We start from the raw sequence: 12,932 nt of genomic DNA on the forward strand, positions 1-12,932 counted from the left end.
GCCTTGGAAGTGCAAAATTTAGTAGATTAATTCATTAACTACGAAAGTGATATTTTACGAGCATTATTGTGCTAGCCTTTATTTCATTAATTAATTTATTAAAAGGAGGGGAAAAAAGTACCACCATCTACAAGAGATATAGATAGACAAAGAGGAAAATAATCTGGAAAAGTTTCATGGTTTTGCTTTTATGCCATAGAAAATAACAAACTTAAATTAGTAGTTTAGTGGTACCACTTAACATGTGTAAGATTCCTTAGATTTTTTTGCATTTTAATTAATGTAATTAATAATGCAAGCTAAGGAAAAGGGAAGCATAAAAGTAAAGCAAATAGAAGATGGTTAATACAAATTTGGTATTTGAAGCGAATAACAGATAACTCAAAGCTCCAAGATTGTGATATATTTTAGGTAGCGTTTGTTTTGAGGTACCGAGACAGCAGAGATCGAGATTTAGTATTATGTTTGTTGGTTTAAAGATTGGTACTAAAATTTTTGTTTGTCTCCAAAATTTCAGTATTTCAATACCTCTAAAAAGTGATAACACAAGAGACTAAATTTTTTAGAGATGGAGACTAAAATTTTAATAACATTTTATATCTAAAATACCCTTATTTCAATTAATTAATTCTAATTTTATCTTTTGTGCAAATTAAATTAAAGTTTCATTCGTATTTCAATTTATATCTCTCATTTTACACCAAATAAAATACTGAGATTTATTTTAATCTCTGTCTCTCCACCAACCGCTACTTTATAGATCATGTTTATAAGATAATAGCTCTAAATAAGATAGTGTAGATAAATGACTAATTAATGTTGATTGGGCTCTCAATTATGCTGCCTTAGGTTAGTATTTATAGATGCAAAATATATAGTAAGAAATAAATACAGTTCGTTGCGATGCATTAAAATAAAGATTAAAAAAAAACACAATAAAATGTAAATACAATGTCATTTCCAGAAACGCCTAAATCAACAAGAAATTATCCATAAATTAAATTATTCAGAAATTATCAACAAGAAATTGTCCCTCTCTGTGGTTAATTAAGGTAGAGTAGAAATTAGACTCCACTTCAACTCTATTTATAAATTTAATTTTTTTTTAAAACTTAATTCTACTCTTAGAAAATTTTCAGTCTAACTTTACGCATATCTTAAAATTCTTCACCTGATTTTACCTGTTGAAAATCAATTATTTTTAACCAGTTGAGCTAAGTCTCAGCTGCCTTAGACACAATGTTTCAAATTTCAATACAATTAGCAAACTTTATAACGTGAGCATCTTTACCTTTTTTTTTTCTTGGTGGTAGGAGCATCATTGTCTTAACCACAAAGCCCATTAGGCCATTACCCAGGCCAAGAAAAGCAGAGCAGCAATTCAGCAATTGCAATATAATTATATAAAGAGATAATATTATGCTAAAAAGTATTTTTTTTTAATTAAGAGATGAAAATTTTTTATTTTACAATAAAAATATTTAAAAAATAAGGATATTATGTACAATACTCATTTTTTTAACAGAATTATATAATTGGTCTTTGGATTAATTTAATTTGCATTTGTTTAATTTCGAATACTAAAATCAATTGCTTAATATAAATTTAATAATCAATTTGATCTTATAATGATAACATGCTAGATAATGTGAACAAATTGCATGATAATATATGATATCAAATTGGCACATAAATAATATGACTGTGACATATTTCATTATCATCGGCATTAACATATCACTATTGACACATATAGTCCACCCACGATATTATACGGGCAATTTACAGAAATAAAATGATTGAAAAAAATCTTTACACAAATATAATATTATCAAACTTCAGATGCAAATGCAATAAACGTAATTGTATGTAATTCGCTACACCTTATAGCAGAACCCAATTACACGTAATCCACTACAGGCTGTCGCGGATTACGTTGAGGACTTCAATACTCATAAACCGCTACACCCTATAACAGTTTATGACCAAATTGTGTTTGTGCATAATCCGCTACATTATGAGTAAAGTGGATGATTATATATACATGTGCAATAGTAACAACTGATAATGCAAAATGCACGAATTGATACAAAATGTAATCGTCATTTGCAATAAGTCGTACGAAAATAATAGCCATTAGACAGTAACAATAACACAAAATAAGTTAACTACATAAGTCATACAAATATAACTGTCACAAGTCGTTAACTCTAACAGAAAATAAATAAGTCATAATTCATACAAGGATAACGATCGGAAATAAGACAATGGGCGCTACTGCTAGTCACCATCAACATCATGGTCGCCCCCGAATGGACCAAGTAGGTGTGAGCCTGTACCACATCGAGTCGGACGCCTAACCCTGGCCGCTCGCCGATCTCCGGGTGGAGCCTCCTGTAGCCCAACTCCAAATGCAGATGGTGGTGTCCCCCCATGTCGAACCAAGTGTCGTACGGGCTGCCTGCGGGCTCATTCAGGTCGACCGGGAGCTGGGTCTCAGGAACCTAGGACGGCACATCCGCTGGCTGTGGCCTATACTCCGGAGGGTCGGACGGGCCGCCTAGAATCGAACTCTGGTACTGATGAACGTCGTCACCCCGTATGATCTCAGCAAAATCTGCATAGAAGTGGGGTCCAGCCAGCTGATCGTCCAAATCCATGGTGAAAGTAGTGGTAGCAAGATCAGCTAACATCTGCGTGCTACACTCATGCAGTACCGGAGAGCTAGATACGTGAGTAAAAGGTGTACCACCCATACTAGCCTCCGCAGTGCCACCAACCTGAGTGTCAGTAGGGTGTCCACGGGACGATCCAGCCTCGTCATCATGGTGGACGGGAGGTGGTCGTCCAGCACGAGCAACACGTCGTCTAGCACTAGATCGACGAAGGTGATGATCTGCCTGGCCTCCGTCATCACCATCAACATGCTCCTCCTGCATCGTGTCGTCGAGCTAGCACCACTCGCGAATGGCATATGGAAAGTGTGGGTCTCAGACCGCCACCTCTCGATAAATGCGCTGACCAGAGGCTCATCCAACTAGAACCAATGCGCGTTCAGCCTAGCCAGGTGGTACAATCCAGCCCTCTCCAAGATATGATCCTATCATGTAACGACATATTCTGTTGCCTACAGACGCTATACACACATCGGGTTGGCTGCATTTTCAGAAATAAAGAACACTGGCTTAATTTCTAACAATGACATCACCAAACTATAGCTTATGTTTCTATTCTTAAGCTACTTAGGTTTTAAAATTACTAATTTACCATCCACAACTTAAAATCCTACTTCTCTACCTTTACTATTAAATGTTAAATGTCAAAGTTTAAATTTCAAATTTTCATTTTCAAACCAAAAGTTAAACTAAGTCTCTATCTTTTTAATTAATAAATTACTTCCTTAATATTGAATAAAATATACAGTTATTAAAATATTGAAAGAAAATAGAGACACTTACCTTTTCATCAATACGTGAGCAACGCCGTCGAGCCGGTACAACCACCGTTCATCCTCCATTCTTCCAATGCTCAAGAATTTTCTCTCTCTTCTCTCTACTTTCTCTCTCTAACTTTCTTTCTAAATTATTTCAAATGATTTTCGCTACAGCCTCACGCGGTATATATAATTACTCACTCTACTCATAATCCGCTATAGGGTGTAGCGGATTATGCACAAACACAATTTGGCCATAAACCGCTATATGGTGTAGTGGTTTATGAGTATTGAAGTTTTTAACGTAATCCGCGACAGCTTGTAGCGGATTACGTACAATTGAGTTCCGCTACAGAGTATAACAAATTACATACAATTGCGTTTGTTGCATTTGCGTTTGGAGTTTGTCAATATTGTATTTACGTATAGGTTTCTTCAATAATTTTATTTCTATAAATTGTCTATATTATATCGTAACATAAAATATTATTATCTATTTATCAATGTCATTATATCATATCAAACTATCATTAGCAAAAAACATCTAATAAATTAAAGTAGGTTACCCTGGTCAATCTCAAAAATATTTTTAGTGTAATTAGAATCTCAAATACAATTTCGATTTGCAAGACCAATTACATGATCCACTTTAAGACTTTAGACACATTTATTAGCTACATTCTTAAATGAATTAGGCGCTCATAAAACAAAATTACAAGCTAGATATATAGGGCATTGATACATGTAATGTGATGCCAAAAAGAATTGAGAAAATAGTAGGCAAATACCTAACTGGCCCTCCAGCATGTTGAAAAAGTGTTTAAGAGTGTGTTTATTTGTTGAGATATGGATATTAATTATGAGTTATGCTATGTGTACATCAAAATCTGTTATTAAAGTTAGTCACCAGTATAAAATATACACTGAAATATAAATACATATTGAAAATAAATTAAACTACACATGTATTTATACATAACTATATTGGTAGCTGAGTTTAGTGGCTGATTTTGGTGTACAAATAACATTTCCCTTAATTATTAGATATAATTACACTCTCGCACTTGCAGTTTAAATTAACCAATACTCAAAAACATAAATTAAAACAGAGAGAAGGAGGTGAAACTGGAGAACTGAATCTATAGTGGAGATCATGCGTGCGATGGATCTTAATTAGAATGAAAGACCATTGACAGAGATGAACAATTTTGCAGTTATCAACGACAGAAGAGGAACGAGATCAGAATTCTAAGCGAGGACGATACCGGAACTGAAGCTGACCACGAAGTCATCGGCCGGCAAGCCAATAAAATTCCATCAGGTGTTGAGTGTTTGACAAATGTTCCCAATTCTGTGCCGCACCACTTGGTCCCTCCACCTCCATCAACATATTTCTTTCTTTTTTTTTTTTTCTTGTTTATATTTGGTTCAATTTTGTTTTATTTTTTTAAAAAATGTGTTGAGTTAATTATTGATATAAATGTTTTGTTGAGTTCTTGGTAGTAATTTAGGTGGATGTTAAAATTTTAGTGGTGATAATGATAAAAAATAATAATAGTTGTAAAAGTAATAAAGTATATTAAAAAAATAAAATTAATATTTAATTTTATCTTGGTAGTGAAGTCGTAGTTTTTACTTCAACTCGAAAAGTTAGTTCAAAATCGTAAGTCGTTGAATCGTAAGACGGAACGTAAATGTGACTCATAAAATATAAAATTATAAATTATAAAAAATCTGATAACACAAATTTACAAGTTAAAAGTCACAACTCATAACAAAGTTCAATCACAAATCAAAACACAAATTCACAACTCACATATTTAGACGACATAAAATAAAATTAAGTAATAAATAAAGTAATTAAATTACTGCAATGAATAACTAATTACGACATAAAAAATCTGCTACCTTTATTTGTGCATTACACCATATTTCAATCATCCTTCATAGAGTATCCGTTCATTTTGTAGCATAAGTATTTAATTTTTGAAAAACTATGTCCAATGCCATAATAATAAATTAACAATTCAAGTTTTCAGAAGTGAAGAACAGCTTTGTTGTGATTTGTGAACACAAATCACTAAAATAAACAATCACTGAACAGGGAAGGCAAACCAAATTTAAAACTTACCTAAAATCACTAAACAGGATAGACAAAGAGCGCAGTAGACGGCAACAACCAACCATGAACACCGGTAGTCAATGACACAGAGCATTCTAATGCAACACTAAATCAGCAACATTCTAATGCAGTCACAGTTGCAGTTAGGGAGAGCCAGAAAGACAGAGATACACTCTCAGGCGTCGTCGCGACAAGCCTTACGGGTCACGGTAACACAACTTTTCTTCTCCGATTTGGTGATTTCATAATTCAGAGGGAGTTCAGAGCTTAGAGGGAGGGAAAGTAATAGATTAAATGAGGTAAAAACTGAAAAAGACAGTCATAGATTGAGGAAAAATTGCTAGGATAAACAGTTCAAGAAGAATTTGTAGGGACATTTACCTTTTTCACTTCAGATTGGGCTTTAGGGTTTGAATTGGTTGCAATTTGGGCAAAAAAAAACTGCTTCTACAGTTTTCTTGAAACTAAAACGCAACCTTGCTAGAAACTCGCGATTCCAGCGTTTGAACGTGTTTCTTCGGCGATTCAGAATGGAGCTGCTTCCTAGAAGACGAAAAGCATAAATAAGACGGGAGGGAGAAACAAAATTGTAGAATCGTGCGATTCTACAAGTAGAGTTGCGATTTTAACTACTTTGTTTATTATTAAATATATTATAAAATTTATATATTTTTAATTCTTTATATATATATATATATAGCTGTATAAAGTAATATACGCCATTGAATTGGCGCTAAAACAATCATAATCTCTTGTAGATTCACCTACCGCCTTCCCCTCCTCATTTATATCTTCAACCTACAAACTGAAGTTTTATTAATAAAAAGCTAAAAATTCAGATATAGTTATTTTTAAGTAAAATTAATAATTAAGAATAATTAAATAATTTAATTGATTTAACTAAATTTTTATTTAATAATTTTTAATTATAAATTTCACATCAAGTTAACTGAGTTTCTACCTAATAAAAAACAATTTGAATGTGCATCCTCAATACTAGTAGTGTACTACCAAAATAAAAGGAACTTGAATTAATTGCTCCCAATCTTTTTATGAATTCCTTCCACTCACTTAAAAACACACACAAAACAAAATGGAAGAAAGAAGTGATTCCTATGCCGAAGCCCCAAAATTAAGTCTATCTTGGTCTACGCAACTTTATATTTCTTTCTTGACTATTATAAATGACTTTGCATGCCGCCCTAACGGCTCCGTCAACCGCCGTTTCTACAACCTCTTCGACCGCAAGACCAAACCCAATGCCAACCCCGTTAACGGGGTCACCTCCAAAGACGTCATCGTTGACGCAGCAAAAGACGTTTGGTTCCGCCTATTCACCCCCTCCTCTATGTTGGGAATAATACACAATTTTTTTTTGAGAAAATACCTTTCACAGATAAATAAAATAGATACAATCACAACACAAAAATTTAACGTGAAAAACCTCAATTACTGGAGAAAAAAAAACCTCACAACACTTTCTAATCAAAGAGTATAGAGGAAAAGAAAAGTCAGATACAAGTTTTAAGTGTTTTCGACCGGTGCAAAAAATATGGAGAACTTAGTCTCATATTTATAGCCTAGGCCACCCACTCCATTTGCTATCTTAAGCAATGTGGGACTAATTCAACCAAATCCTAACAATCTCCACCTTGATTGAAATAGTCACACATCTTCAGCTTCCATAGTTAACACCGACAATTCTTTGCTGTCATTGTCTATACCGACAATCATAGTTCAGAGAACTATCATACTCCACCATGAAAGTATACTCACTTGGAATTAGACCACTCCAAGCATTTCGCCTTGGTACAGATCGAAACCTTGCTGAAAATTCATGGTGCAACTTCCAAATTGGCTTTTCCTGGAAGTTCTTCAGCCATCGACATAACTCCGCCACACACCTTGCATCTCAACGCCAACCAATGCCCGTGTGCAATTGTGGACCCGATTGCCACAACTTATCCTTATCCATAGCAGTGCGGCAATACCATGAGGATACTTCTTATCTTCTAGAGAACATCATCTTCCATACCAAAGATCTTCTCCTTCAACGCCTTGTACAAACCTGATTGTATCAACACATCTTTGACTTGTATTTGCCACAAGCCAAAATTAATTCTTCCATCAAATTTCTCTATTTCAAGCTTCACAGCACTTGAATATCCTGACATTGTTGCAACCGTATACTGGAATAGTATAACTCAACTGTAGACCGTGCACTAGGAAGGGTCTCTATGAAAGAGAGGTGGGTCACAATGGACACACTTAAATACCAAGTCTTTCCTTAGCCAGAACATTTCCAAACTGCACTCTCACAGTGTCACACTGCCTTCCAGCAACAACAACAGCAACCAAAGATCAACCTCAAGCCACAGGACAAAATTCTTTTCTGATGTAGAAGGTCAGACTAGGCTGCAATCACAGAGCATACTAAGAATAAATCCCACCGAACCAGGCTCTGATACCACATGTTGGGAATAATACACTATTCTCCTTTGAGAAAATACCTTTCACAGAGAAATAAAATAGACACAATCACAACACAAGAATTTAACGTGAAAAACTCCAATTACTGGAGAAAAAAAAACCACGGCCGTTGTCAAATGACAACCAAAGAATATCACTATGTGAAAATTGTTACAACATATAGACTTCTTTCTCTCTAATACCGGCACCCCAGTACACCCACACTCTCAAAGAAAATATTTAACTACACCTCATAACACTCTCTAATTAAAGAGTATAGAGAAAAAGAAAAGTCAGATACAAGCTTTAAGTGTTTCCGACTGGTGCAAAAAATATAGAGAATTTAGCCTCATATTTATAGCCTAAGCTACCCACTCCATTTGCTATCCTAAGCAATGTGGGACTAATTCAACCAAATCCTAACACTCTACCACCGCTCACGGTGTCACCCTCCCCGTTGTCATCTACTTCCATGGTGGCGGATTTGCATTCCTCTCCCTAGCTTCCGTCGTTTATGTCGCACTCTGCCGAAGATTTTGCCATCAACTCAATGCTATCGTTATCTCTGTCAACTACCGCCTTACGCCGGAGCACCGTTACCCTTGCCAGTACGACGACGGATTCGCCGCGATGAAATTCCTCGAAGAGAATCCCTCGGTGCTGCCGGAAAATGCTGACTTGGCAAAATGCTTCCTCGCCGGCGATAGTGCTGGCGCCAATTTGGCGCACCACGTGGCAATTCGGATTACGCAGTCGTTACTCCGAAAAGTCTAGGTCCTCGGTTTGCTCTCGATCCAGCCGTTCTTCGGAGGCGAGGAGCGGACCAAAGCGGAGATCCAACACGATCGGGTGCTGCTGGTGTCGGTGGCAAGGATTGATTGGATGTGGAAGGTGTTCTTACCAAACGGGTCGGACCACGGGTCATGTAACGTATCGGGTCCAAATTCTTTGGATATTTCAGGGCTTAATTACCCAAATACCCTTGTGTTTGTGGGCGGGTTTGATCCGTTAAAGGATTGGCAAAGAAGATACTATGAGTGGTTAAGGAAATCAGGTAAAGTGGCTCAGCTAATTGAGTATCCAACTATGTTCCATGCCTTTTATGTATTCCCTAATTTGCCTGAATCTTCTCAATTGATCTCACAAGTCAAAGATTTCATCGCCAATAGGGTGTCTAATTCCAAAGAATCATTAGTATCATTATTAAGTTGACTTTCTTCACAATATGCTTAAAGTTTATTAGTTTTCTCTACTAGAGACAATACTTGATACCTGTCATATGGTATTAAAATTAAGACTAGGATTAAAATTAAAGTCTGTAAGTTTGTAGATGAATTATTATCAGTGAATCACGTGATGATGCAAAATTTAATAAATATAAAATTAATACTAGATAATACTTAAATATTAGTTTTGATTTTTTTATATATTTTAATTGACGATAATCAAGTTTGAACTCTGAGTCTTTAAACACTTAAACAAGGTACAATCCGGAGCATGGGCAATTAACATAATATGTGGTAATCAATGCACAAATCAGCCAAAGGTCAAAACCTAACCCCACCTGCCCTATCAACACATTGTGTGGGTGGCGTTGTCCCCTAGTCTCAACCACATCATTCCTTTATTTGCATGTACGAAAAACAATGAATAAATTACCATTCTAATCTTTTTCAAATGTCAAACGAGACAATCTAATTCAATATTCTAATAGATTAATTCGATAAAATTATCTAACAAATTATTCATGTTACATAGTTTTATCGAACATGAACAATTTTTACATATTGACTTAGTTATATTTTTATAGTTAAAAATGATAATTTATTAAAAAATAATAATCTCTTTTTTCAACAAATTTGGATCTCTCGGACCTTATTAACTCCTTTTCATCTATATTATATATACTAGTATATGATTAGTCCATCATTTTATTTTTTAAGCATGTATACTAATAACACAAATGGAATTAATTAAAATAGTTAAAATGACTAAAAGTTTTTGGGTTCAAACCTTAAAAATTGAAAAATATTTAACATTTACTTTTTAAAATGAGGAGTGTTAGGAGACTAGCAATTTTTGTGTTTTGTAATCATCAATAATCTTTTTAATAGTGTGAAATTACATCTAATAATAAGAGATCACTCACTTTTTTTTTTATGGTTAAGTACTAACCACAAAACACAAAAGTTGCTGGCTCTAGACTTTTCCTTCGAAATATAGAGAGTGAATCTGTTACTCTTATTTCAATGGAAAATTTTTTTACAAAAATATAAAGATAAAGGATAATTTTGAAAATCATGCCCTACGAAAAGAGATATAGCGTCTTCTTCATATAAACCAAATTTTTAATTTTAAACTTTTCCAAAATTAAACACAAAATGTTAGACTTTTTAATTTTTTTTGGAAAAGTATAGGTAACAAACAAGATTTTTGAACAATGTGTAAATAATGTGAATTAATAGAGTTAAAAGAGTAAATTTAATCAGTAGCATTAAATTAAGATGTTGTATATTTTCATTTGATTGGTGATTGTTCATGTTGTTCAAAATTTTCATTGTTCCCCTAGGACTCCCCATTTTTTTTATCCCTTTTTTCTTTACCTCTTATATTATTTATTCAAAACTACTGATCAAATTTACTCTATGAATAAGAGTGTTTACTTCATGGAAAATGAAAGAAATTAAAGCCTCACCTTTACAATTCTTCTAACACATAATCTCAGCGTAAACCCAACACAAGTCTTGTATATCACAATTTACCGATCATCTCCTCCACATTTGTTTATATAAACTAATCATAGCAAAACTATATAAAGAAATCTTCACTATATCTAAATTTAACGTCTATTCTATTTTATCATCGTTTTATGATTATCTCAATCACTTTTCATTCACTTTCAACAAACATAGATACATAACTCAAAATATGACAACAGAAGGTGATTCTCAATTACCAAAACTATCCCTTGCTTGGCATACACGGTTCTCCCTTTCTTTGTTCGCTGCTCTAAACGACATTGCATGCCGCCAAGACGGAACCGTTAACCGCCGTTTCACCAAAATTATCGACCGTAAGACCAAACCCAATGCCACTCCCATTAAAGGTGTCATCTCCAAAGACGTCACCGTTGACGTTACAAAAACCGTTTGGTTTCGCCTTTACAGTCCCTCGGCTACTACTGTTGACGGCGACGCCACCCTCCCTGTCCTCGTCTTCTTCCACGGCGGCGGATTCGCGTTCTTCGCCCCATCCTCTTTCAGTTACGACGCAGTTTGCCGTAGATTCGTTAGGCAACTCAATGTCATTGTTGTTTCCATCAATTACCGCCTAACGCCGGAGAACCGCTACCCCAGCCAATACGACGACGGATTCGCCGTCGTGAAATTCCTAGACGAGAACCCCTCAGTCTTGCCGGAAAATGCTGACGTATCAAAATGTTTTGTGGCTGGTGACAGCGCGGGTGCCAATTTGGCACATCACGTGGCAGTTCGGGTTGCACGGTCGGAGCTCCAAAAAATCCGGGTAATCGGGTTAGTATCAATACAACCATTCTTCGGTGGCGAGGAGCGAACCGAGGCAGAAATTCGGCTTGGGGATGGTGCACCGTTGGTGTCTATGCCAAGGACCGATTGGCTATGGAAGGTTTTCTTGCCGGATGGGTCGAATCGAGACCACGAGGCGGTCAATGTGTCGGGTCCCAATGCCATGGATATTTCGGGTTTGAATTACCCGAGTACCCTTGTGTTTGTGGGCGGGTTTGACCCGTTACAAGATTGGCAAAGAAGGTACTTCGATTGGTTAAAGAAATCAGGAAAAGAGGCTCAGTTAATTGAGTATCCAAGCATGTTCCATGCATTTTACTTGTTCCCTAATTTGCCCGAGGCCTTTCAGTTGATCTCACAAGTTAAGGATTTCATCACCAAGGAAGTCTCCAACTCCAAATAATCTGTTGAATTATTATGATTGAGTCATGTAACATTAACAATGCAACAATTAACCAAGTTCTATTTGAATGGTATTTTAAATATGTAAATATATAGAGATAGAAAAACAATAAAAATATGGATTTAAAATAGAAACTAGTCTATGTTTCTGTGTTTTCATAGGATAATACATAAAATTATATAAAATTTTTATTAAAAATTAAACAAAAAGTATATATAATAATTATTATAATAAATATTTTATAACTTAAAAATATTTAAAAAAAAAGTATTTATCTTAACTAATTTAGATTAGTTGAGTGATCTTCTCACTAGTTTGTTTACATACGTATTAGGAGTTTGAATTTCGCTTTGTGTATAGCAATCTATTAACTAACGGTAGACCTGTAACAAATAGAGGATTAATACGCGGTGAGTTAACAAATACCGTAAAAAAAATATTTGTCTTCAATGTAGCACGATTTCTCATTTATAGTAATACTTATAAAAATTTGTCTTTTTTTAAATTTACCGAGGACAATTTTATTTATTAGTATTGTATTCATTTTTGAAGTAAAAATAATATAATCAATATTGTTACGTCTAAAATCTTCACATTTTATGACATAATTTTTAAGTTTCCAAACTTATAGACTTACAATCATTACAAAAACTATTAAATTGATTAATATTTCTTGATAACATTACTGGAATACCATCATTGAGTATTAATTAATGTGAAGGGAAATCAATAATAAATTTTGTTATTCAATATAACATTTGTTCTATTAGAAAATAAATTAGTATCTCTAAATTGGTAAATATATCTTCTTTCAATTTTTTACATTATTTTATCTAACAATATTTGTCATTGAAAAATAACAAATAACCACATTATCCTATAATATGATGTACAAAATAATATTTTATCTTAAAATGAATTATGATTAAAATTTATTTTTTTTTAATTTTCATACTCAAA

General features: G+C 34.3%; 1 protein-coding gene and 1 pseudogene across 1 annotated transcript; both read left to right on the forward strand.

Annotated features, from left to right (window-relative positions):
* LOC107642195 lies at positions 6,568-9,477 on the forward strand (annotated as a pseudogene).
* Positions 10,900-12,075, forward strand: LOC107641468 (probable carboxylesterase 18). The gene has a single exon (XM_016344959.2). The coding sequence runs from the start codon at positions 10,953-10,955 to the stop codon at positions 11,970-11,972; it is 1,020 nt and encodes a 339-aa protein (XP_016200445.1). The 5' UTR covers positions 10,900-10,952; the 3' UTR covers positions 11,973-12,075.

This window comes from Arachis ipaensis, chromosome B05 (assembly GCF_000816755.2).
Source record: "Arachis ipaensis cultivar K30076 chromosome B05, Araip1.1, whole genome shotgun sequence".
NCBI classification, from domain to species: Eukaryota; Viridiplantae; Streptophyta; class Magnoliopsida; order Fabales; family Fabaceae; genus Arachis; species Arachis ipaensis.

What these genes read in the sequence shown, in the direction of transcription:
- LOC107641468 (XM_016344959.2), top strand. Translation starts at nt 10,953, where the DNA reads ATGACAACAGAAGGTGATTCTCAATTACCAAAACTATCCCTTGCTTGG.